The sequence below is a fragment of the Rhinolophus sinicus genome, chromosome 2 (genome assembly GCF_057876585.1).
Source record: "Rhinolophus sinicus isolate RSI-liver-muscle chromosome 2, RSI-T2T, whole genome shotgun sequence".
In the NCBI taxonomy this organism is placed as follows: Eukaryota; Metazoa; Chordata; class Mammalia; order Chiroptera; family Rhinolophidae; genus Rhinolophus; species Rhinolophus sinicus.
The window spans coordinates 103,711,518-103,739,323 of NC_142502.1; the positions used below are offsets into that span (position 1 = coordinate 103,711,518).

The following is a 27,806-nucleotide window of genomic DNA, read 5'->3' on the forward strand; positions in this document are numbered from 1 at the left end:
CTGTAGAGGGCGCAGCTCATTGGCCCATGTGGGAATCAAACCGGCGATCTCAGCGGTGTTAGGAGCATGGTGCTCCAACCACCTGAGCCACCGGGCTGGCCCCTGAGGGTATTTTTTGAGTTGTGTTTTACTTAGATTTATTGCTACTTATATAGGAGCTAGTGGATCCACTGCTTGCGAAAAGTAAAGAGATGTTAGAGCAGTAGTTCTCAAATCATGGTCCATGGATTCCTGGTGATCCTTGAGATCCTTTTAGGGGGTCCACTATGTCAAAATTATTTTCATGATGATGCTAAATGTCATTTATGTTTTTATTGTGCTGATGTTTGCACTGATGGTACAAAACCTGCAGTGGTCAAACCCTTGGTGTTTTATGTTTTCGCACAAATCTGGGCAGTGGCGCCAAACTATAGATAGTGATGTGTTCTTTATTGCCCTCATTTACTGTTTAAATAAGGAAGGGAAGCCAGTTTCAAGTAAGAGTGTCCTTGATATAGTGTAAAAAATATTAATTTCATTAAATCCTAATCCTTGATTTTCACCTTGTTTTGGTATTTTGTGACAGAAAGGGAAACACACATAACGCAGTAGGGTGGTTATCTCAAGGTAACCCACTTGTGCACTTGTTTTAGTTGAGAGCTGAACTAGCTGCTTTTTTTTTTCATGAAACACCATTTTTATGAGAGTGCAAAAAGTATGATTATTCAGATTTGATTATTCAGTATTTGGCAGATATTTTCTTGAAAATGAATGAAGTGAGCCTGTCACTTCAAGGAAAGCAACTGACAATATTTGATACCGTTGAGTTTTCAAGTGAAAATTACAGTTTTGGAAAGTTTGTGTCTGATACTTTGAGCTTGACAGCTTCCCAAAACTTAAAAGACTCCTGATGACATCAATGGGTATTAATAATGTATGTGACTTTAAAAATATTGTACAATGAAATCTCTTAACATCTGGAAGATCTGTGTAACTCACTGAAGCAGTATTTTCCCGATGACCACTGCAAGATACTATAAAGTTATGCACGAGTAAAAGACCAATGGATTATTAATGTAGTATAAAATGAAAGGTTCACTGATATGCTTTCAGGTTCTACATTGCAACTAACCTTTATGAAACTACCACTTGTCCAGTTTTGATGTAGTATCAGATGGTTATATTCATAATTATCTGCAAAGGCTTAGAGTATGCCTACCTTTTTCAACTATCCATCTTTGTGGGTTTGGGTTTTTTTCCATGTGCTTCAACCAGAATTGCAACAGATGAATGCAAAAGTAGGTATGGGAATCTAGTTGTCTTTTATTAAGTCAGACACATTTTACATTTGTAAAATTACAAAACAGTGCCACTCTCCTCACTAATTCTTTTTTGTTTTTGGAAAATGTAGTTATTTTTCACAAAAATAAATTATATTAACACAATGAGGTTATTTTTATTTTTAAATAAATTGGTATGTAACTTGTTATTTGTAATGTGGTAACTATCAATAGATATGTATCATATAAGCAAAAATTTGGAGTCCTCAATTTTTAAGATGTAAAGGGGTCCCGAGGAAAAAAGGTTAAGAGCCACTGTGTTCAAGTCTTAAATGTGAGTTTTGCTAATTTCTTTTCAAATGCTTTTAAATATCTTTAGTTAATATTCTAATTTTTTTAATCTTCTGAGAAGAATAATAGCCCATACATCAAATTGAACTTGAAGGGCCATGTGGCTTTTTGGAAATTCGTGGCTGAATTGCAATGTCTTTTTATTCTGATTTGCCACAGGTATGACAGACTTGTGGTGCGTTCCCAGAGTAAGTGTAGGAGGAAAAGGATAGTTGTCCTGTCCGCCGCCAGGGCTCAGTGCTTACTACTTACTACAGTTTCTTTCTTTTTCTGACTCTACAGCTAGTTGAATTGTTAACTAAGCAGTGATCTGGGAAAGCAAACAGCAAGTGAGGGACTACACTCTCTGCCTCTCTGCCACCCTGTCTGCTCTGGTACTCAGGCACTTTGTGTCGTGGTGACTTGCGCTCCTGTCCAGCTGTTCTCTCTCCAGGCTGTAGTGCTGGCTATGGCAGTGCGCCCTTCTCCTTTGGGCCCCTAGTGAGCTAATGGCTCACGTGAAATTAATCTTGTGTTCCAATAAGATAGCAATCAAAATCAAATAACGGATTCTTTCTCTTGATGTAGCAGATAATGATGACGGTTAAATTCGAATTGTTTTCATTTTTGTTGATTTAGGGATGTGAACCTGAAGGGCCACCAGCATGTCTGTGACATCGTTATTTAGTTTAGATTCAGAGTAAATGGTATTGTCAGACCTTTTTGTTCCCACTGCCCAAAGCTCTTACTCTACCATTTGATTTTCTGTCTTGAAGAAGTTGATAGATTTAAGATAACAAGGCTTCTCTCAGCAGTTATCTTTGCAAGTAGACTTAAGAATTGCTGAGAATTTATACTGCCACCTTCTCTACCCAGCTTTTCTCAGTAAAACACTCTATGGTGAATGAGTCTTTTCTTGTTTCCTCCAATTTTGAGTAGAGAGAAAAGAGGTAACTTTCAGTTAACATGGTACCAGGGACACACCTATCTAGAGAGCATGGTCACACGGGGAGAGCATCCAGCTGGGTGTTAGGCAGCCAGGGTTCCTCTCTTGGCTCTTTACTCTGATATGTTAACGTGAATGAGCCACCTAACCTGCCCTTCCCTGCTCCTATAAAAAGAAGGCTTCTGTAGGAGAGCTTTAAGATTAACCCTGAGTCTCTGATTCCACTCTTACTTTCTGTAACGAGTACAGGAACAAGAACTGCGAAAGACTAAAACCAGCACAATGACAGCAACTTTAGCGGCCCCCTTAAGATGACAATTAGAAATATGATAATAGAGCAGTATGCCTTTGGTAAAACTCTTATAACGTGTTGAGTTACCTATATAAAAGAAGCATTATGCTATAGCAGTGGCTACTTCATCAAAATGAAGAAAAATAATATAAATGGACTGTAGCATGCATATTATACATTGAACTCTCTTGATCCCTTATGTTGTACCGATTCTCCCAAGGGATTAAATAGAAATAGCTCAATGTAAAGTCACACTAATTTGGAGATTCTATTGTGACTGAAGTATTTTGTGTGTGTTCCAATAAAACTTTATTTACAAAAGCAGGTGACAGGCCAGCATATGTTGTAGCTTCCTGACCTCTGGTCTAGGAGATACCTGTTTATATTTATAGTACCTGTTACTTGAGAGTTTTGTAGAATTGGCCTGTTGAACTATTTGGACACTGTTTTTAATAGGAGATAGACTTTGACTTTCTAATTTATTCTATGGTTACTGGTGTATTTAAGTTTATTTACTCTTGTACCAATATTGATAATTCATATTTTTTTGAAGTTCAACCATATTATGTAAATTTCATATTTCTTGCTACCAGTTTTTACCTGGTGACTGCAGTATTTAAAACTGAATTATAACAGCTTATCTGCAAAAACATACTTGCAAAATCTTGCTGATCAGACAGAAATGGGTACTAAGTCCTGGAAATCCTTCAATGAAAGTACAGCAGAAGTGAATCAGATGTATTTTTAATTATCTGATACTTACTAGTGATTAACTTTACACTTAAGTATTTATCAATTTTTATATTTTGAAAGGAAAACTTTTTACAATTAAAATATTTATTTTATCTTTCTTGTTCTACTCCCATATGAAAAAGTATTTTGTCTGTATAATGCACTGTACATCTTTCATCCTATTTTAGTATGCTCATATTTCAGATGAAAACATACATTAAAAGTTAACATAGTCAGTAATTTTTATCAAGGGTTCTAAGAACATTCAGTGGGGAAAGGACAGTCTTTTCAACAAATGATGTTTTCCCAAACTAGATATTCACCAAAAAAAAATGAAATTGGACCCTTACTTTACACCATATACAAAAATTAACTCAAAGTTGGTCAAAGACCTAAACATAAAACCTAAAACTATATTTTTTTAGAAGAAAAGCTTCATGACATTGGATTTGGCAATGATTTTTTGGATATGACACCAAAAGCACAGGCAACAAAAATAGAAAATACGTAAATTGGATTATATCAAAGTTTACAAAAACTCCTGTGTAGCAAAGGATATAATAGGAAAAAGGCAACCTATGGAATGGGAGAAAATATTTGCAAATCATAGATCCAGAATACATAAAGAACTCGAATAATTCAACAGCTAACAACCTGATTATAAAATGGTCAATGGACTTAGACATTTCTCCAAAGAAGATACATAAATGGCCAACAAGCATATGAAAAGAGTCTCAATATCACCAATTATTAGGGAAATGCAAATCAAAACCACAATGACATATCACCTCACACTGATTGATCAGGATGACTACTATCAAAAGCCAAAACAAATGTTGATAAGGTTGTGGAGAAACTGAAATCCTTGTGCATTGTTAGTGGGAATGTAAAATGCTACAGGCACTATGGAAAACAGTATGGCAGTTCCTCAAAAAATTAAAAATAGAATTACCCTATGATCTAGCAGTTCTACTTCTGGGTACATATCCAAAATAACTGAAAGAGTCTCAAAGACGTATTTGTACACCATTGTTTATAGCAGCATTATTCATTATAGTCAAAAGGAGGAAGCAACCCAAGTGTTTATCTACAGGTAGATGGATAAACAAAATATCATATATACAAATGATGGAATATTATTCAGCCTTTATAAAGAGAGAAATTCTGACATGTGCAACACTGATAAACCTGGAGGACATTACACTAAGTGAAATAAGCCAGTCACTAAAAGACAAATACTGTATGATTCCTCTTACATCTAGAAGAATCTAGAGTAGACAGATTCATAGAAACAGAAAATAGAATGAAATTCTTACCAAGGGCTTGGGGCAGGAGGAAATGGGGAGTTGTTGTTTAATGGGTAGTTTTAGTGTTGCAACATGAAAAAGTTCTGAAGATTGGTTGCATAACGGTGTGAATATATAGAGGGTGCCAAAAAAATGTATACACATTTTAAGAAAGGAAAAAACTATTAAAATTGCAATACTCAGTATATACCAATAACAAAAGATAAATACAAGTCACGTTTGACTTCTGCAATCACAAGAGGTGCTCAAAGTGGTTGCCATCAGTGTCCAGACACTTCTGATTAAGGTGAACTACTGCTTGAGCAACGTTGACCAAAGTGTCCACTTGTATACATTCTTTTGGCACCCCCGGTATTTAACAATATTTAAGCTGTACACTTAAAACTGGTTGAGATGGTGAATTCTATGTTATATGTATTTTATCACAATTTTTAAAATTTTAAAACAAAGAAAAAGAATGTTCTAAAGCATGGGTGTCCAAACTTTTTTCAATGTTTTTCACCAAGGGCCATATACGGTAAAATACACAAACAGCCGGGCCACTCACTCGAGGTGAAGTATATATTGCCTCACCTGGTTTATTTAAGTAAACTAAATATATATTTGGAATTTGCTGCGGGACAATTAACAATGGATCATGGGCCGCAGTTGGCCTGCGGGCCGCAGTTTGGACACTCCTGTTCTAAAGTCACTGTAGTCTTTATTATAACTGAAAGTATTCAGTGATTAAATTAAAATGGTATATTTTAAAAATGTGTTGTATGATTTTTTAATAGACTATTTTTAGAGCAGTTCAGGATCACAGGAAAATTGAGTGGAAGGTACAGGATCATAGTCCCCCCTTTTGTTTATTTATTTTTCTCCCCCTTCTTCCGCCTCCCCCCACTACCACAACCACCACTCTGGTTCAAGCCAGTTGTTTCTCAGTCTAGTTGTGTAGGACACAGCGCTCTGGCCCATGCTGGTATTATGAGCCTTGCGCTCCGCCAGGCTGAGGCAGTCGGTCGCCTGTCGTCGATCAGCCGCTCACAGCAGCTCACGGCAGCTCTCGCCGGCTGCTGGCCACTCACGCTGGCCACCAGCCACTCATGGTGGCACATGTTAGACCCCAGCAGCCCGTGGCAGTCTGCAGCAGCCTGCAGCAGCTCACGCTGACCTCCTGCTGCTCACGCTGACCTCCGGCTACTCAGGGCAGCCCAGCTCCAGGGAGAGCCGTTGTTCACAATCTTAGCTGTAGAGGGCGCAGCTCACTGGCCCATGTGGGAATCGAACTGGCGACCTTGGCGTTAGGAGCACAGCGCTCCAACCGCCTGAGCCAATGGCTGGCCCCATAGTCCCCCCTTTTGAACATCACCCGCCAGAGCGGTACACTTGTTAGAACCTCTAAACACTGAACCTCTAAAATTTTATGTTTCAAAATGTACTATATGATTTTTCTAAATGAGAAAAAACTATGTAATACTCTGCAGAAAGAAAAAAGTATAGTACATTGCTTTTATACTGAGCTTTTTATACTTTTAAACTTTCTGAGTTGCATACAGTTAATATATATAAAAAGCATTAAAACTTATTTCAGATTTTGTTACAAATGGAATAGGACTCCTGAAATTGATAAAGTAAATTGTGTTTGAGCTAGTAAAATTGAAGTCCAGATCAAGTGTAAGAATAAATCCTTGGTGTATTATACCTATAGTTAAGATCCTAAAGATCAGGAGTCTTAAAAATGTTTATGCTTTGACCTAGTAATTCTACTTCTAGAAATTGACCTAAAGAAAGTGGTAGAAGCTTGCTTAACTTACTCCAGATTAACTGATGCTCTTCATTTATTGTGAATAAACTCAGTGATACAGCTGATTCCCTGTTCTGTGGGAACACTCTGCTTCAGCCAGTTGAGTGGGCCTCTAGCCGTAGACCACTAGGAACACAGCTGTAATTGAGCAAGTTGGGTTTATTACTCATTGTCTGTAGGGAGGGAGAATGTGCAAGGTGGGTGGGTGGGGGGGGTCTCCGCAAGAGTGTTCTTAAGGACTCACCGGATTTGGGCTTATATTAGGTGATTTGGGGGATGGTTAAGGAAGAGGGGCTTTGCTCTGGATTACATATTATTAGAATGTGGGTGATTCTTTGGATATCTTAAATCTTATCTAAGAGAGCTGACATGGAATGAGACTAAAGCTTTACCTGCTAGAGAAGTATTAATAGCAGTCACTCATATTCGCCAGGAGAGGGGGATGTTTGGTATTCTGTAGGTTGCACCGTGACCTTGTTTTTTTTGTCCATGTTTAGACAAAATTTTGAAGTGTTTCTTGTTTTGTCCCACTTTTCATGGTCTCAGAGTGACCTTGTCTGATGTTGATGTTTTGTGAGATTATGTCCAACAGGAGAATAGCATGGCCCAGCTGTGTGCCCCAGGCCAGCTTCAGATACCCTAAGTGCTGCTATGTCAAGCAGTTTCCAGACTTTGGGGGCTGCTTTTGCTTCCTCGGACTGTTGCTGAGAATCACTTGAAACCTGTTTATATCCATAGTACTTCTTATATAATTTCATTAGCGATCATATATAAAACATTGAAATTAGTACAAAAAGAGAGGCATTATTTCTATGAAAACTAAGTTGAACATTTTTGGGAAGATTTATTAAGGTGAATCGCTAAAAGCATTTTTAAATGGCTGCTGAATTAGGGGTGGGTACAAGGCGATACAGAGGCCATCAGAACACATTTCTACCAGAAGGATTCTGTATACTGATCGCTTTATAAGTGTCTTCTGGCTCTTACTCCACTTTAAAGAAACCCACATTGTAAATTGCAAATGAAGTATCGTTAAGTGTGGTTTATATAGTAAAGATGACGTGGAACTCCTGTCATTGGAGCCACATTCAGAGACAAGGCCTTGGGCTTCTAACGCAAGGTTAGTGAATTAATGTACTTTCATATGTTTTAAGTTAAAAAGTGTTTCGGGTATGCATATGTTCTTTTTTATGACACTTTACTTAAAGCTACATTTTAAATTAACTAACCATAGTCCTGACTGTGTCAGGTAGGAGGCTTTTACTATGCCAAAAATGTCATGTAAAAATTTAGATGCAAAATTGTTCACTGAAACTTTTATAATAGTAAAAAAAAAATACAAACAACCTCTATGTTCATTAATGGGAGTAACGAAATTATGGTATATCCAAAAGGTGGAATAGTATATACAGAGGGTGCAAAAAAATGTATACACATTTTAAGAAAGGAAAAACTGTATTAAAATAGTAATAATATATACCAATAACAAAAGATGAATACAAGTCATGTGTATACATTTTTTTGGCACCCTGGTAGTTATTAAAGTCATATTTTCAGGTATCTTTTTAACAAGAAAAATACTCATATAATGTGAAATATAAAGAGCAGGCTACAAAACCAAATAAACTACTGTGTTTCCCCGAAAATAAAACCTAGATGGGCCATCAGCTCTAATGCGTCTTTTGGAGCAAAAATTAATATAAGACCGGTCTTATTTTACTATAATATTAATTTTTGCTCCAAAAGACGCATTAGAGTTGATGGTCCGGCTAGGTCTTATTTTCGGGGAAACACGGTAGGATCAGAATTTTACGAATGTATATGTAAAAATTTACTATGCAAACAAAGTGTACATCTGTAATTTGAAGAAAATGAACCAAGAAATTCACAGTTTACCCTAGAAGCTGGGATTTCAAAAGTTTTTTAAATTGTATTCTCTATGCTTTTCTATACTTTCCAAGTGTTCTATAATGAGTGTGTGTGGGGTTTTTTTGTTTGTTTTTTTAATCCCAGTATTGGCAATTTTAGAAACATACCTGTGTCTGTATCTTTCTGGCTCTTTGCTCAGTGTGTTTCATTAGGTAAGAGAAGCTTTAATGTTCCCAAATGAGAAAAAAAGCAAAGGCATAGGCATGATTTATTTAGCTTGGGGCTCCTAAGGATTTAATTGACAGGCTGATGTTTCCAGCTTCTAAGGCCTAGCATACATACCCTCTGAATTAAGTTTTTGCTGGTTGTGCCAACTCTCATTCCAAGGCAAATGCCCCTTGTTTATACATTGTTTTAGTGTGTTTACCACACTGTGTTTAAAAAAAAAAAGAAGAAGAAACAGCATGTGTATCTTTCTTCTCCACTGGCCATTCTACATTGCATGTTCCTTGGAAGGAAGAAGGGAATGGCCACCTTTGTATACTTAATACCGAGACAGACCTTTACTCCTCAGTAATTGGCCTAAATGTCTTGAACAAATGTACAGTAGAACCTCCACAGTATAAAGATTTACTGAAGTCATGATGTATAAGGTATTTGTCTTAAAATACCAGAGTTGACAGTTTAAAAAAAATTCTTCTCAGTGGCCCACACAAAAACATAGCAGGCCTTGAAGAGCATCAGTAACAGGAAAGCAGCCTTTCAGCAGCAGACTTTCTGATTCTTCTGATGATTCTGGGCTGTTTTCACAGTAGAACCATGTGTGGGCATATGAATTGATGTAGTCATTTGGTAAGGACAGTGAGCAGTATCTGTCAGATTGAAAGTGCACATCAACTTTGTTCCAAATAAAGTTGCACGAAGTAGGCAAACATATATGGACAAATATCCTTATTAGAGCACTGTTGATAATGTTTCCCAATAGGAAAGTGATTGGAATAGTGTACAGTCATTGAGAATGAGGTAGATTTATTTACAGTGATGATAATGGCTGTCCTTTATTGAATACATATTATATGCCGGGCACTATGCCACGCATTTGACATATTCTATTTAATAGTTTTTATAAGAACTGTATGGCAGGTGCTGTTATTATGACAGGTACTAGTATCTATGATTTTGCAGATGAGGAAACTGAGGCACAGAAGTTAAGTTACATCACAAGGTCACACAGCTAGTAAGGAGCAGATCTGGTATTCGAATCCAGACAGTCTGGGGCTGCACTTTTAACCTCTAAAATGCATAGTCTCAAAAAAATAAAAAATAATGATACAATATTCTCCTTTCTACTGATGGAGATGGTCAAGATACAGATGGTCCTCAACTTACCATGGTTTGACTTATAATTTTTTCATGATGTACCAAAGCAATACACATTCAGTTGAAACTGGGGAGGCGAAGCTATGCCAGTCAGTAGGTTAGGTGTATTAAATGCATTTTCAACTTATATTTTCAACTTACAATGAGTTTATCGGGACGTAACCCCATCGTAAGTCGAGGAGCATCTGTTATATATTAAATACAAAAGCAGCTCAGAACGGAACGCACTCGTATAGTATGCTGTCATTTGTGTTTTACATGTTTTAAAAACCAGCAGCACACTGGAAGGATACAAAAGAAGCATAACAGTGGCTTCTTACAAGGAGGAAGTGGATGACCTTTCATCTTTCCCTTTATATCTTTCTCTCTTGTGTGTTTTAATATTAGGTGTTTATTACATACATTTTTAACTAAAATAAGTGTATCTAATATTTTGAAAATTTATAATACTGAAGACTAAGCTGAAGTCGAGTCTCAAATGCTTTATTCTTTATCGTTCCTACTTACATACCTTGGTGTAGGGTTCCCATCATTCTAATATCCTACCACCAGTTCAGTTCCAGGTAACAGCTCTCTCAGAATTCTCTTCCTCTGGGTTCATTGCTTACCTGATCCCACTTTGAATACATAAGTTTTTGATTAACATAACACCTTAATTTTGTATTTTATCCCTTTAAATTACCTGTATTTCCTATTGTTTCCCAAAGGATTTGAGACTGCTTATTTTAAAATATAAATATATAGGCTAATATTGTTCTGTAGTTGAACAGTAAAACTGACTTTTAGTTTCCTGGAAGTAGGGGGAAAAAAATTCTGATTTGACAAAAGAACACATTCCATTTTGCTTTTTTAAAAGTCTTTTTCTCATGCTAAATTTTGAGGAAAAAACTCTGTTTCGTGTGCTCTTTTATGCAGTTTATACTTTTCTGGTTGTTTCTTGTTTGCTTTTGTCTGTCCTAATAATAAGCCTCCTTAGGACAAATTCCGTTTTCTATACTATTTTTGTTTCATCTCTGCCTAGAAAATATTTACTTATTATTATGGTTAAAATGATAAATTAATCAACAACTGCAACACAGCCACATTCCAAAGATCATGTTACTGCCACTTTTCAAAGATTTAATCTTTGAGCAGTTGAGAAATTAATACTACTTTTCGTCTTCCTCAGCAGGGAATCTTCTCTGATAGCCCTCAAAAAAAATACCACAATTTATTTTTCAATGTGTAGCTTTCACTGAGTTCTTTTGTACCCCTTACTTCCTAGCTGAGTACGTAGTATAAAGAATTGGAAATTTGTCTGAACTTTTGTTTTATCTTTTTAAGTATGGCCTGTAGCTTTTGTTAAAAAAGAGATTAAGTCCAAAATGGAGTCGCTTGTGCTAAGTCCCACATCAGCAAACCAAGACTTCATATATAACATAATTGCAGTTTTAGCGTCTCAACTTTTCCTTTCTCTTAGGCCAAGTTATCAAGGCATGGGACATTGGAGTGGCTACTATGAAGAAAGGAGAGATGTGCCATTTACTGTGCAGACCAGAGTATGCGTATGGTGCGACTGGCAGTATCCCCAAAATTCCCTCAAATGCAACTCTCTTTTTTGAGGCAAGTATGTGTGTGATGTGGCCTTGTTAGCATCTGCTCTGCTATAGTGCTGGCTCTGAAGCAGCAGGCAGTGGAACAAGGAGCTAAGCTTGCTATTGAGAATCAGATCCAATTTATTTATTTTGGAGCTTGGCTTCTTGAATTGTTTCCCAAAAACCCAAGGGGTGTGTGCCAGTGCTTTCTTAGAAACGTGTCTCTGGCACAGAAAGGTCATATCCAAATAAACAAAAGACACCAGGCTCAGGAATAAAGGTTCTGGTCAGTGGTGTGAGTATGACATTAAAATTGACCAGAAGACAGGATGGAAATGTGGGAAATAAATGTTGAAATAATACCTACACCAAGTTGTAAAGTATTTTCATAGTATAAAGGTTTATAAATGTCACTTCATCATTAGAAGCAGTAGGTAATGATCATTTGTTATTCATCCTGTGTTGAATTACCATATTCGGCCAAACCTGATTTTAAAATTAAGGGGGGAAATGCCTAAAACAGCATAACTAGCTAAAACACACCCGTAGTTGGTTGTAGGCCTGCTTCATAGAATTTATTCTTACATTTTAAGAATGGAATTTCATGAATCTGGGGTGGCAAAGTGGTGGCCTCCCAAGTCAGACAGAATGGTTGGGGGCCTGCACGTTGTAGCGCTGGCTGGCTGTCTGCCCACCGGGCAGTTTTCCTAGTATTTCCTGTCTGTCTGTGCGCTGCAGCCCCACAGGATGTCGTCCCAGACATTGTCATCATGTGAAGGTTCTTTCCAGGTATTGAAAAGTGCAGTGTTCTTTTTTCCCTACTCTTCCAATAACTAAGAAGCACAGCTAAATATAAAACAGAGTTTTACTTTGTAAAATGAAAGGACAGTTGATTGTCCTTGCCTTTAAGTAAGTGAAATTGGTTTTGTTTGGTCTTTTCTCAGCCAAATCCCATTTTCCTTTCTAGATTGAGCTCCTTGATTTCAAAGGAGAGGATTTATTTGAAGATGGAGGCATTATCCGAAGAATCAAACAGAAAGGAGAAGGCTATTCAAACCCAAATGAAGGAGCGACAGTAGAAGGTAGGTATTGCTGTGAGAGGGAACTAGTCCTTAAAGATTGGGTTCCACTAATGTGGATGAAATGGAGATTTCTTTATTAAAATCTGTTTATAGAAATAAGTACATTGAATATATCTCAAGAATAGTTTTAAATTTGACATTTATTTAACAATGACTTCATTTAGTAAATACTCATTTGATACGTATGTGCCAGCTACTGTACCAGCTTCTGCAAACTCAAAAAAATGAAAGAAATGTTGTCCCATCCATCGAGGAATTCTTATTCTATGGACTCCTTGGTGTGCTAAGAACTGTATTAGTTGCCCTACCAGGAGGTGCCAAAAAAATGTATATACATTTTAAGAGATGTTATCTATGTATTACTTTTTGAAGTTGAATTACGTAGCAATGTGTAATATGACGTTTGCTCAAAAGATGGCATTAATCAAATGAACGCTAGCGTTATTCATTGTACTATAATTTTAATACAGTTTTTTCCTTTCTTAAAATGTGTATACATTTTTTTGGCATCCTCTGTACATTTATTCATTTCTCACAATAACCTTATGAGGTAAGATTTACTTTTCCCCAGGTGAGAAAAGTAAGTTTAGAGAAGGTATATAAATTGCCCAACACTACAGAATTATTAAACAGCAGTAGATTGGTAATACCCTTCAGGGCTCTCAAATCCATCTCACTGGCTGTCATCAAGATAAGAAAACAAATCATCATTTTAATTAGATCAAAATTGGATGGTAGTGTTCATTCTATTCTGTGTCAGGAGACCTGTGTCCTCGGTCTGCTTTGCCCTTTATTGAATGACCTGAGGCTATTCCATGTTTTCATCTGCTAAGTTGGGAGTAAGGAGACTGCTGAGGACGGGGATGACTGGTCCTCCTTCCTCCCCAGCACAGTGTGCTCACCACTGTCAGTTAATATTGTAATCAGCCCATTTCCCTGTATACAGTATGTGCTTCAGCACTAGACTCTTCTTCATCTTTGTTTCCAGCATCACCTACAGTGCCTTACACACAGTTGGTGTTCAGTAAACGCTTTCTGCATGGAAAGATGCTGAGCTTACTGAGCTGAAGTATTTAAAAAAATAGTTGTGAGAAAATAGAGGAATACTCTCATCCAAAAAAATAAAAAATAAAATCATTAAATAAGGATGGCAACATGCACTATTATAAAAGGCCTATTTTAAAATAATGAGTTCATTCAAAATAGTAAACTAGAATAGTTGATTTTCTTATCTTTAATGTTGTATATACTACTTTGAATCCATATTTCATTTCTATGAGTCTGGCAAATTTGTGTGTTTTTTTTTTAATTGGAAGCAGTTATAAATTGTATTACTGTAATATTGCAGTTGAAGTGTTTAGATAGTTATCATTTATGATAAGGTTTAGAATAAATAAAGAAGAGCTCAGATATATAATTGTTGAAGAAATACCTAGACCAGGAGTCAGGAGGTAGGATTCTGGCTTCAGCTGGCTCTAACTAGACTTCACCCCTCTACGTGTAACTTCCTTCCTATACAGTCATGCAGGCAGGGTAGACTTCTTGAGTTCTAAGGTCCTGCTAGCCCTAAACATTCCATGATAGAATTCTAAATGTTTGAGTGTTATAGGAACGATAGAAAATTATCTTCAGTATATTAACACCCACTTAAAAAAATTGTCTATCACATGTGTTTAAAACTTTAATTATGAAAAACTTCAAACATATACAAAAATAGAGGTTTTTTTCCTATGATACAGTGACTCCCCATGTTTCAACAATTTATGATACATACTTTAAAACTGGAGGTTTTTTGTTAACTAAAAACTAAAGGGAAAAACCTTTTCCCGATTACAGAAAATACCACAAAACTACCACCATAGAGTTAACTTTGGAGCAGGCTAAATTAAATCATGCTTTGGTAATCTTTTCAATGGGACTTTTTTTTTTTTTTTTTTTAACATTTTGTTTTGAAATAATTTTTGACTTACAGAAAAGTTGCGAAACTAGTACAGAGAATTCCCTTACATGCTTCACCCAACTTCCCCTAATGTTAACATCTTACCTAACCACAGTACATTTATCAAAATTAGTAAATCAACAACGATACAATACTATTAACTTTTCTACAGATCTTATTTGAATTTTACCAACTGCCACACTCATGTCCTTTTTCTGATCCACAATCAAATTCAGGATCCAACATTGTGTTTACTTGTCCTGTCTCCTTAGTCACATCCAGTCTATTACAGTTCATCAGTCTTTCTGTGTTTTCATGACTTTAACACTTCTGAAGACAACTGGCCAGTTATTTTGTAGCATATCCCTCAATTTGGTTTGGTATGATGTTTTCCCATGATTAGACTGAGGTTACACGTTTTCAGAAAATACCATAGCAGTGATGTTGTGCCCTTCTCAATTCATCATTATCAGGAGGCACACGATGTTGGTGTCAGCCAATTATGGGTGATGTTAACTTGGGTTATTTGGTTAAGATGGGGTCTGCCATGTTTCTCCACTGTAAGGTTACTATGTTTCCCTTTGTAATTACCAAGTATCTCATTGGGAGGGAAATACTAGGAAACTATGCAAGTATCTTCTTTTACATCACACCTTCACACATTGATTTTAGCATCCATGAATGATTTTTGCATACAACACTTATTACTGTGATAGTTACCTAATGGTGATTTTTTTTTTCCACTGTTCCTTCTACATTTAATTGGAATTCTACTGTAAAAAAGAGCTGCCTATTCTCCCGTTTATTTATTCAGTTGTTTATTTATATCAGCATGGACCCATGGATATTTATTCTGTAGGTTATTATATATTACTATTCGTATATTATTGCTCAAATTGTCCCAGAGTTGGCCATTGGAAGCTCTTCACCTTGGCTCTTGTGTCCTTTCAACATACCTTCATTGTATTTTAAGTAAGCACTTCCTTATTTTTGCTACTACAGGTGCTTTAGGCTCACTTTGTAATTTCCCTGCCCCAGGCCTAAAATCAAACCATTTTCCAAAGAGCTCTGATTCCTCTTATTGGAGAATGAATGGTATTTAGAAAGTAAGATCTGGAGGTGGCTGGATGGCTCAGTTGGTTAGAGCACATGCTCTTAGCAACAAGGTTGCCGGTTCAACTCCCGCATGGGATGGTGGGCTGCGCCCCCTGCAACTAGACTGAAAATGGCAACAGGACTTGGAGCTGAGCTATGCCCTGCACAACTAAAATTGAAGGGTAGCAACTTCACTTGGAGCTGATGGGTCCTGGGAAAAAGACACTGTTCCCCCTTCCCTAATAAAAAAAAGAAAAATGCTAAGTATACTCATGGCTCCGAATGTTATTGCTTCTAGAATCTCTTAGCAGAGAGAGGTAGGAAATATGTCAACCTCAGTTTGCATATACACACATCTATATGTATTTGTATATTAGTCTGTATATTATAGAGGATGCCAAAAAAATGTATACACATTATAAGAAAGGTAAAAACTGTGTTAAAATTGTAATACTCAATATATACCGATAACAAAAGATGAATACAAGTCACGTTACACATTTTTTTGGCACCTGGTATATTTTAAAAACTATGACTACATGTTTACACTTTCCATTCCAATCCAGCACCATAGCTTTGTTCTAGCCTTCTTCTCCCTGTGCTTATTTGAAACTGCTTTTTCCAACAGTGAGAAACTTGGCTCTCATCATTCATAAATTATAGTATATATAGAAAGTAGTTTCAGAATTGCCAACGCACACCCCTGTGAAAAACAAATTTCCAAAGTAGCAAATATTTGTGTATAGTTCCTTTTGTCATTAGCCTTATAGCATACTTTGAAAACACTGTTTTCCAACTTAGGTTAGTTGTTTTCTTCCTCATTCCCTTCAGTATGGTGATGTTACACATTTATAATACAGTTAGGTTCATTGGTTATGTTTGCATTCCATTTGGGGTTCTCTCCACACTCTGGTTGATTTTAATTATTCATTTGTTTTTTCGATATATGAAACATTACCATGAGATTCTAAACTACAGTCATCCCTCCGTATCTAAGGGGGACTGGTTCCAGGACACACCCAACTCTCCCAACCCCCCTTACCCCACGGATAACTAAAATCTGCTAATGCTCAAGTGCCTTATATAAAATGGTGTGTTTGCATACAACCTACTCACATCCTCCCATATACTTTAAATCATCTCTAGATTACTTATAATACCTAAGACAATGTAAATAGTAGTTATACTGTATTGTTTAGGGAATAATGACAAAAACAAAGTTTGTACATGTTCAGTACTGCCGAAATCATCATAGGCCTAACTACACGGTATGAGTCAGCAACAATGTAACTCCCCACCCATACTTTCAATTTACAATTGGTTGAATCTGCAGATGTGGAACCCACCGACACAGGAGGGCCAACTATAAATGAAAATGTATACTCAGAAGTTTTATCCCCTTCAACCCTACTAACCTGTTCCACTAACCCATTGTTTACTCCTGTAGCTAACTCATCTCATTAGTTTCTGATTTCTTGTATTTCTTTTGCAGAAATGAGCAGAGACATGTATTTTTTTCTTATATCCCCTTCCGTTTTGCATGAAGGATAACGTACTATGAATGGAATTTTTTTTAATGTATTTGAATAATCCTTTATATAATTTTATTTTCTGTTTTTAAATATATTACGAAAGAGCAATGACTAATCTTTTGTCTTTCATCTTGTTAGATTATACTTTCCTGGGAAATTTTAGAGTAAATGGTTAATTTTCTCCCAAAAGCCCTTTTTGGTTTTCTGAAACAAATCAATTTTATAAAAATTTCTTGTATTTTCATTTATCAAGGTTAAGGTGTCCTGTTTTTCCTTTTTGAAATAAGTTAGCTGTGAGTGGGAGGGGGACAGAAGGTTGACTTATAAGTGGTCTCTGTCAGAAACCGGGATCACATTGTTCTTTTTGAAGTCTTCTCAGACTTTACCAGCTCGCCCTTTTTTTGGAGCATCATCTATACACTTAGATTCAAAACCAGGTAGAAATACTAGAACTTAAATGCAATTCTACAGTGAAAGAGAACAATAGACAATGATCATTCATTCTAATATGTGGTTATAGATGCACAAGAGTTAGCGTTTCTGTCGCTTCTGCATAAAGATACAGTGAGTAGTCAGGGAAGGGGCCACTCCGGCTTTGGGAGCAACGGAGTCGGAACATATTTGGAACCTTGGTATTTTTATGATTATGCAAATTACTTAACCACTTGAGCATCTAGTTTTTTTATCTGTGAAATGGGAATAATAATTGTTTCCCCCACAGGCTGTTGTGACAGTTAAATGAAGAATGGTGCCTAGTACATGGTGAACATTTAATTTCTTTTTCCCACCCTCTATGTTATGTTTATTTCATTTGTTTTGCTTTCTTTAAATAGATTTAAGGAAGGAAATCCTTGACTCCTCTTTCTCTTATATCCTACATCCAATCCATCAGCACATCTTTTTGGTTTTACCAGGAGTAACCTAGAATCCATGATTAATTTGTCTTTGTACTTAATCCCAGTCTTCAAATTAATTATGGATCTTCTTAATAGTTATCTTACTTAAATCATATTTCTTCAGGATTTGTGCTTGTTTTTTGAAAAGTAAAGTTACAGACCGAATCAAATGGCTTTTACTAAGTAGTGATCTTTTGCTTTCTTTTAATAACTTCTTTGTTTCTATGTGGAAGAGAAAACTTAAATTTGTTTGACAGGATTTATTCTTTCTCAAAGAAATTTTGATTTTTACTGTCTCTGTCAGAATCCTAATGCTTGAAATCAATTTTTAGATTCCATTCCAGTGTAATTTTTCGTATGTCATCTTGTAATTTTTATTCAATGTCCTTTTTCCATTTAAAAGAAGTCATTGTGTTCTAAGGTAGTCTAATTGACATTATTATGATGACTGAGACTTTAGTCATCTACTTTAGTTTAATTGCCAGTAGTGGCTACGTTGTTACTTTTTAAGCTTTGCCTTCTTTGAAAATCCAATCTGACTGACAAAAGGCTCTAAATAGCCTCCAGCTCCTCTTAACCCCAACTCCGCATCTCTCACGTCTTCTGATTTGTTCCCTTAAGTGTTTAGAGTGCGCACATCAAAGTGCTGGCTGAATGTGGCTCTAGCTTCTCGCCACACAGTGTGCTTTCAGCTGCTTTTGCATGCCAAGAATGCAAACAATGGGCAGCATTTTCAGATGTGAAAATTTCAGCAGAGTGATCTGCAGGATTCAAATTGTTGGAGTACTCTTCCCTCTCACCTCCTTTCCCTCTCCAACTCTGACTAAAGTGAGAGATGGGAGCTGGGGGTGGAGAATGATCTCAGAAAAGAAGGAAAAATCCGTATTAGTGCTGGAAAACTAGGAGAATACAAGAAATGGATCTGAAATTATGAAGAATTTCTAGAATATGTAAAGTAGATGAAATTGGACGGATGGAAACTAGACTCAGAAACCCCAACCCAAAACAGGTGTAGAGAAGACCTCTGCAGAAGTACATACCGTTCTTCCCCACAAGCCCGGGCAGGACTCCAAGCTCACAGTGGGCTGGTGCAAGGGAGCCAAAGCAGGCTGTGGGGCAATCACCAGGGTGGTAAGAAGACGATGTGGCACAGCGGGGCCAGTAAACCTCCGGTGTAGTAGTTCTCAACTTTGGCTGAATTTAGAATTACCTGGGGAGCTTTTAAAACCCTGCTGCCCAGGCCTTAGCCCAGGCCAGTTAAATAAGAATCTCAAACCGCAAAGGATAGAACTCCTCAGGCGCAAGTATTTTTTTAAAACTCCCCCAGTTGATTCTAATTTGCAACCAGGGATTGAGAATTACGACTCCAGGGCCTGGCTGTGACTTTTGCTCCCAGGCTAATAACGCCAGTAAGGCCAGATTTCTGAAATAAAATAAGGATCTGCCTCAGAAGACTCCATATGTTAGGACTTGGACTAGAGAATGAGAACATAAAGTGTCTGAACTTTTAAAACAGATGTGAAGGGGGAGGAAGTGAACTAGCATAGCAGCTCTGCACAATAGTAAATGTGCCAGTGTTTTGCTCCTGAAGGGAAACTTTTGCAAGCATCACCAGTGGGAAAGGAAAGATGCCCCCAACTTTCCTGTGCATATCGTGCTCAGCACACAGTAAATGCTCGGTAAATATCTGTGGGGTCCTCACCCAGACATCTCTACAGTTAGCCACCCCTTCTGGGAAAAGGCCTACCGTGTACGCAACTGCTTAGAAATACTGTGCGAGGGAACGACAGGCATTTAATCTTGCTTAATCCTTCCTTTATAAATATGACCAAACAACAAAGAATCATCCGCAAATACCATGAAAAAGAAGCACCAAGGGAGACTAACAAGAAATAGAGAACTTTTAAAATACTAATTATCTTCAGAGATGTTTAGCAAGATATTAAATTCATAAATCAAACAGCCAGCTTCTCTAAAACAGGAAAGGGAGGATAAGAAGGTTTCTGGAAATTAAGAATATGACTATCAAAATTGGAACTCAGAGGAAGGGTTGAAAAGCAAAACGGACAGTCCCAGAATTCTGAATTGGTGATAGGAAGGGTAGTCAAGGATATCTCAGAACACAGAGCAAAAAAACAGAGGTGAGAGGTGAAAGAAAAATTAGAAGACGGAGATGCTAAATCAAGACTAGGCAGTGTGCATCTCATCAAACATGTAACAGAAGATTTCCTAGAGAAGACAGAAGAATCTTAAGGTTGAAAGGGCCAGTTGATGGTGGCATACAGGACTAAGGAGGGCTTTTCCACCTAGATATATCCTGGTGACATTTCTTAATTACATAGCTTAAAAGAAAATTTGGAACCCTTCCAGGAGGAGCAAGCTAAATGCAAAGGAATGAGAATTAGAATATCAGACTCCTTGTGCATGGCACTGAATATTGCAAGACAAGGCTTTGAACGCTGTGTCTAAGTAGGAGTATTTTGAACCTAGAATTCTATATTTGGTGAAATCATTGAAGTATGAGAAGAAAATTAACTTTTTGGAATGTGCAGACCCATGCCCTTTTTGAAAATAACACTATAGGATATACTAAAGCATCATAAAAAATAAAGCCAAGAAGTGAAGACTCAGGCATAAGAAACATTAGTTAGCAAAAAAGTAATTCCCAAAATATGACAGTGAAGTTGGATACATTTATCTTGAAAGAGCCTTGAAGTGGTAACACTTTAATGTTAAAAATAATAATAGTTTAACAGTCTGGAGCTAGATTCTGGGTCGTTTTAACACAATGCAGTACAGATGGGAAATGGAGAGGGGAGGCAAAATTGCCTAAAATGATTTTCTTATTCCAGGGGAGATTATGCTGATTGTTAACATTAATAAAGATATATATATATATATATATATATATATATATATATATATATATACCTTGAAATGATTTGTTTAACATGTAATATTAGGTACTAGTAAAAATAGCATGTAGAACTTCCAAACCCCCCCAGTGGGGAGGTAGAGGAACAAGGAAAATTTGGTCAATACAGTAAAAGTAATAAAGGAAAAATAAGAAAATATTATATAGAAAACCTAAAATAAGATGATAGGAAGAAAACAGATCATATCAGTGATAACAAAAAATATGGATGGAATAAAGTCACCTATTAAAGGCAAAAATTCTTGCAAAGTTAAAACAACAGCAAAACCTAGCTGTGTGCTCCTCATAAATAAAACACCACCAACAACAAACAATGGTACCAAAAATTGCAAATGGAAAGATTTCATATATGCCCATGTTGATATCTGATAGAGCTATGAGGGTTTTTTTTTAGTTTTGTTTTTCACATGTTTTTGAAGTGTTTATGAATGTCCTGGCAAATTTTGTCCAGTAAGAGAGCAAATTCTTGAAGTTGTTTTATTATATGTTTTCACAAAATAATGTAGTGTGGCACTTGGTCTAAAACGGACAGTGTTTATTCTTTCAAATATTTTGGATTTATATACCTCCTTCTAAAAAGGTATCTGTAAGTCTTATGGTAGAGTAAAATCTTAGTAGAAAATAGTCTTATTTGTTATTTTTTAAAAATCCAGCTAATGGATCATTTATTTTAGAATAGTATTAAGAAACAAAAGCTCCATATCAGTAAAGAATTTAAATAGCTCTTGGAATTTATTAAAAATAGGAGTACTGACTATTATCAAAAAGGAAAATTCCCATAATGAGTGAAAATTACTACCATTTACCTTAATGCCCTGTTTTCACATTAATCATTAAATAAATGTTTACTTTCTGGCCCTGAACTGTGTGTTGGGCACAGTGAGGTACAAAAGAAGCAAAAGACATCGCTTTTGCCTGTTTTTGAGTTTTATTCATACTTTTACAGTTGTCTCTGTGGAGCCATTAAGTGGTTTCTTATACCAAATTCTGAAACATGTTTTATCTGGTATAATTTACCACTAATTGCAGGAAAATAATCATAGCTAACATTTATTGAGTTCATCTCTGTGTATCCACATGTAACACAGTGTGAAAACATAGTAGCCATCCCGACATATGAATTGGCAAATGCCAGGTACTGACTGGGCTAGAAGCTTTAATCAGGACCTAATTTAATCTTCTCAACAATTCTGAGTTAGCTAATATTCTTTCCCCTGTTCTATAGATGAAGAAACTGAATTAGATAATGTAAATGATCTTGCCCAAAGCCACAATTGTTAAGTGGCAGACTGAGACTGGAATCCACATCTGACTACAGTGCTATCTATACCCGTGTAAAAAGAAAAGTGGTGAGGATTTGTGTTAGCCTGGAATTTATTGCTGTGTTAATGCTTCCTGTTTAGACTAAGATATATGTCATCTGCATAAATGTTATTCTATTCAAGTAGCCAGTTTCCATGCCTGCTCTTAGTTAGCATGTGTCCCTCAGTCCCATAAGCAATCTTACAGTGGTATTTGGTAATCTCGAATAGTACGAAATGCTGCAAAGGAGGGAGGGAGGGAGTTTGCCCCCAGTTTGACCACCATGCCTGATGGGAACCGTTTCTCTTCTAATCAGTGATTAACATGCTCTCCTGATTTTAGAAATCCATCTCTGCTTCCTCATTTGCCTTTTCAGGGGGTGATTAAGATCCCACTGTCTCTTGAATGCTCTCTATTAGGCAGGAGACACAGGCAGGGAGAAATTCATTTGGCACGAATTAGGCAGCAGAGAAAACCCTTGGCGAGTGGGAGTAACCTGTCAACCTGGTTTTCTCTGGCCAAATGACCGGTCTTGTCTAGTAGTAATGCTATTACAGCATTCCCATTCAGATCCCCATGACCCAGTAATTGTTTTGGGAATGAGTGCAAAGCTATCAGACACCAACTACTATAATTAGAAAAGGGAAAAACAGACACTTACCAGAGCTACGTCTTTAGGCTGGAGCATTTACAGCACTTTTTTTTAAGGTTATGGAGCCTCTGTCTCAGTTTTGCTTCCTAAAATACAAATTATACAGTTTTGGGGTTCTTGCATTCCAGTTTTTGTTACTGCAGTACACTCTTTCCTCCCCCCACCCGTTTTAATCGGAGTACAAATTGCTGTCAGCACATTGAGTTCATGTGCCAGCCACATTCAGAACAGGGTGTTCTGTGCTCTTCAAAACAAAATTGCTCTAGGGCAGTAAGAGAACAATAAGTCAGAGCTCCAGTTTAAGTGATGTTTTGCCGCAGACCAGGCTCACTTGATGTGGTTACACTCCGGTTGCGCAGCTAAGCTCGAGTAATTTGGTTTGGTTTGACTTCGCGGGGTTTGAAGGACCTCCCCCCCACTTTAAGTTACATAGACTTTAAGGGAAAATGTTGTCCCTTTTTAACTTGTGTATTTCTTTCTCTACCCAAAAAGCCCTAAGTAGAAGCATCCTGTATGTACTTTTATTCTCTTCGGGCACGTCATAGATCATCTACTTCCCGTAAATCATGCTGGTTGGAATTAGCAACAGATCTCCTGAGCCCTAGAGGCCGAGCTCCCAGTGAGTCATGATGGTTATTATTAAATATTTATTAAGTGAGTATTTGCATTAAGAGATGCAAGGTCAGAAGCAACCACAGGTCTTCCACAGCCAGAGCTGCCACGGTTTTCTTTGGTAGCAATTGATGAGACAATTAAAATAATAAAAACTGACTTTATAGGCACTAAGCATGGCTGCCTCTGTCACCATGAAAGGGGATTCCTACTGTGGAGGTTGGCACACGTTTCTGGGGCTCCAAGGTGTTTGAGTTCTTGTCAACAGCCCTGTAGAACTTGTCACACCAGTGTTCCAAGTTTAGAAGCCAGTTAATTGGCTATAGAGTTTGCTACAGGTAGATGTGAAGAATCAATGGGCTATATATTCCCTGAGGCTATGATACCTCCTCTTGTGCTGACATTCCAGATAGTATTAAAAGGTGGTGGTTTTATATTAACATATAAACTGGTGTGTGAGTGTGTGTGTGTGTGTGTACGCGTGTACACGTGTGCGCATGTGCGTGTGCACGTATCAGTTTATCAGTTTAAGATCTTAGGTATTGTAGGTAGTGTTTGTTCAGGTCCAACTTAGAAGAGTTAGGTTTACCGGGAAAAAAAGGTTATTAGTCCATATATAAGGTAGTAAGTATTTATAAGAGTTATTACAAATTTTTACCTTCCTATTAGGGGGCCACAAACATTGGTTCTATCATTTATTGTCTCTTAAAGAGACCAGCCGCAATGAATGGGTTTTTTTTCCTTTCTTAATTATGTCTTCCTTGTCATTTGACTTGAACATTTCTTTTTTTACTTGTTTGCTTTACCTTCCTAACATGCTTATTAGTAGCCAATTATTTTCTTTCTAATATGATGGGTTATCACATGTAGAGAATTTCTGAAATTATTTATATAATTGTGATATCAAGTATATGCAGCATGCCGAAAACCAGGCTAGGAAACTGACACAGGCAGGAATCCTTTGCAGTCTCTGGATTTCCTGTTTTGAAAACACATTTAAACTTGATCAACCAAAAACCACAGTGAATGTACTGATAGTTTCCTCCCCCACTAAATGTACTCTCCTTTAGGGAGGAAGATACTTCTAACAATAAACTTCAGACAAAAAGATTTGTCAACTAAGTTGTGAGTTACTAGGATAGTAAATTTCAGTACTTGAGGAATTCCACAGTAGACGGGCTGAAACTCACTTTGCTCACTCAGCAAATCTCTCTTCATGAAAACTGTGATCACATTAGTCTAAATTAAATTTCTTGGGCAGATTGAAAAATATTTAAGAATCCAGACTTTTCAGAACTCTCAACCCTTTAGAAACATCAGCTTTTACTCTGGTAAAAATACTTTAAGCTCCAGACTCCCTGCTGAGCCTCTCACGTATGTATATATTTGAGAATAATAAAGTTGAATTTATTTTGAAAATATTTTCCAGTTCAAAAGAACTTTCAATGTGCTGCAAGTTGATTTTTATTTTATCTAGAGCACTCCAGAAGTGAGTGTAATAGAATCATCAGCATTTATGAGTATGGGGCAAAGAGCAAAATTCCTATATGCCAGCTCCACCCTAAGAGCCAGTCCGGTTCTTGCCCTTGTTTGGAGGGTCTGACTCGAGGCAGGCCTTTTCTCGTTTGGCCCAAGCTTCTTACACTCCATCCTATGTCTGCAATGCGAACAAATCAGGATAGTACGAATCCTAGTAAATTAGAAAAGTGTAAATGTTCATGAGACACTGTGGCCCCTCGTGTCTACATAACTGCTGTTTACTCATCAAGGCTTCTCTCGTTTCTCAGGCCGTGGTGAAAGGTAACCTGATCAAATGATTAACTATAGGAATTAGCCTTGAAGCTGGTTTGGGCCTATATTGAGAATTATATTACTGGGTCATAGAATCATAGAATTTCAGAGCTTCATAGGAACCCTGAGATCAAGTAGGTCAAGAGTAGAGTAAGTTAGAACTGAATATGTATTTAGAAAATAGTCATTGTCTCATGGAACAAATGTAACAGAACGAGTGATTTTTACGCTCTCTAAAGCAACTTATTGATCTAAAATAGAGCAAACCGTCTTAGAAGAGCATTTTAGGAAATCATTACATTTGATCTAGGCCATTGTATTACAGAAGTAGGAATAAGGAATTTTCTTATGAGAGAAATTATTACATTGCTATTGTGCTGTCATACAAGCCACCCATATTTCTTTTTGAGTCAAAGATCTACATGGTAAGGAATGAATAATCCTCACTATTAAAAATAGTTGAAAGTTTCAGAGAATTATTTGTTTATCCTGGAAAAAAAAATCTAACCGATTAAGAAAAAATATAAATCTCTATGCGTTTTTCCTGTTTTGTCTTGAAACAACATAAAAGCCCCTTATCTAATATGAAATTGCCCCCGGAATAAGATGAGTCAGTTTGAGTGGAGTGGGGAATTAGACCCCAAGAAACTGACCCCTTCACCTAACATTTCTGAGGAGGTACTTAAGTAATTTGATTTGTGAGGTTATAGTAGACTATTGATGCCTCCACACTTGACATTTATTACTCCACTAAGGGACATAGCTACCGTGTTTCTCCAAAAATAAGACCTAGCCGGACAATCAGCTCTAATGCGTCTTTTGGAGCAAAAATTAATATAAGACCGGTGTTGTGTTGTGTTGTGTTGTGTTATGTTATGTTATGTTATGTTATGTTATGTTATGTTATGTTATGTTATGTTATGTTATGTTATGTTATGTTATGTTATAAAAACCCGGTCTTATAGTAAAATAAGACCGGGTCTTATATTAATTTTTGCTCCAAAACACACATTAGAGCTGATTGTCTGGCTAGGTCTTATTTTCGGGGAAACACGGTACGTTGGATGTTGCTTTTGGGTTTTCCTTTTTTATTCAGATGTATTTGTGAATGAGATTAAGACTCTTAAAGAAAAAGACGAGTGTCTGTATTCAGTTAACCTTTGTATATCATTGGGGAAATGGTCATTCAGTTGTTTTTCACCCAAGCATCTGAAGCCAAGATGCAGTTATAAATGTTTAAGCTTATATTTGATATTAAACTTATATTTTTATATGTGATATTAAATTTGTGACATTTTGATAATTATTAAATAATCTAGTATTTCTCGAACCCATGTTATAGGTGAGGAAACCTCTGTCATACAGTAGGTTTAAATCAAACCTATTTTTCCACTTTGTCTTATTAGCCAATATCTTATTGATACAGTTATCAGTGGTTATAAGTTTAAACTTAAAACAGAAAGAAATATGATTGCTCTTAAATTTTCAGACTGGGCGGACTAAACTTCAGCAGGACATACCATGTGTGTCTGTAGATGAAATGGGAAAGGGGAGGCATCACTTAGCCGCCCCCCAGTGAGCCAGTCCTAATCAGCACCTTTGGTGACTGACCTGTGTCCTCTCCCTTAGTCCACCTAGAAGGCCGCTGCGGTGAAAGGATGTTTGATTGCAGAGATGTGGTCTTCATCGTTGGTGAAGGAGAAGATCACGACATCCCAATCGGAATTGACAAAGCCCTGGAGAAAATGCAGCGGGAAGAGCAGTGTATTTTACGTCTTGACCCACGGTAAGCTGCATACCAGTTCAGTACACAGTGAAGTTGTCTGAAAAACCGGGATATGCTTGCTTTTTCAATCAACATTTTGGTATTTTCAGTGAAGTCAGTGCTAATAGTGGAAACAATCAAACTATGTTAGTCACGGAGTAAATTAATGGGCCTTATATCACCAACGCGTGTGAACCTGTTCACTTGATTGATGTGTGTTAAGGATGGGATTGACAGGCAAGTTTTGCTCTTTTGTTTATTTGTTTTGCTTGCTACGTTGCCAAGACAGGAAGCTATTGGCACTTCTCCTGTGATTCTCTTACCACCCCTTTCCTCTTCTCTAAATTAGGCAGGAGGCAGTAAAACCTGTGGGAGTTAGAAGTAGCAGCAGTATTTGGATGATTTATTACCATTTGAATTTGTGCCACCTGTTCTTATAGAGTCCCTGGGAAAAAAAAGTGTTCTTCCTGGATCTACAGGCAGCGGAGATGACTCATTTTTGCCTAAATTTTTCCCACCATAAGGATACCCATTAGCACTTGCACGCTCAGAACTATCAGACACTAACAGTCTCTCTTGTGAAAACACATTTGGTATTATTTTTAGATCTAAAATTATACCATGAATCCAATCCTTCTATCTTGAGAAATGGACCATTGAGAGAAACCAGGGTGTTTGATTCTGTTTGCATGTAAGTGCATCTGCTTCTCTTTGTGTCTGCTCCCTC

The 27,806-nt window shown here is 37.0% G+C and overlaps 1 protein-coding gene and 1 long non-coding RNA gene across 5 annotated transcripts in view; one reads left to right on the forward strand and one right to left on the reverse strand.

Moving 5' to 3' along the window:
• LOC141571635 (uncharacterized) overlaps positions 1 to 23,046 on the reverse strand; it is a 62,515-nt gene extending 39,469 nt beyond the window's left edge. Inside the window, exon 1 of the long non-coding RNA XR_012496557.2 lies at positions 22,921 to 23,046. This is a non-coding gene — a long non-coding RNA (uncharacterized LOC141571635). The remainder of the gene's footprint in view (positions 1 to 22,920) is intronic.
• FKBP5 (FKBP prolyl isomerase 5) overlaps positions 1 to 27,806 on the forward strand; it is a 95,925-nt gene that overhangs the window by 48,458 nt on the left and 19,661 nt on the right. For all 4 annotated transcript variants that reach the window (XM_088795808.1, XM_088795809.1, XM_019738723.3 and 1 more), the window contains 3 exons: positions 11,364 to 11,506; positions 12,446 to 12,560; positions 26,944 to 27,100. In XM_088795808.1, coding sequence (XP_088651934.1) covers positions 11,364 to 11,506; positions 12,446 to 12,560; positions 26,944 to 27,100 — 415 coding nt within the window. The remainder of the gene's footprint in view (positions 1 to 11,363; positions 11,507 to 12,445; positions 12,561 to 26,943; positions 27,101 to 27,806) is intronic.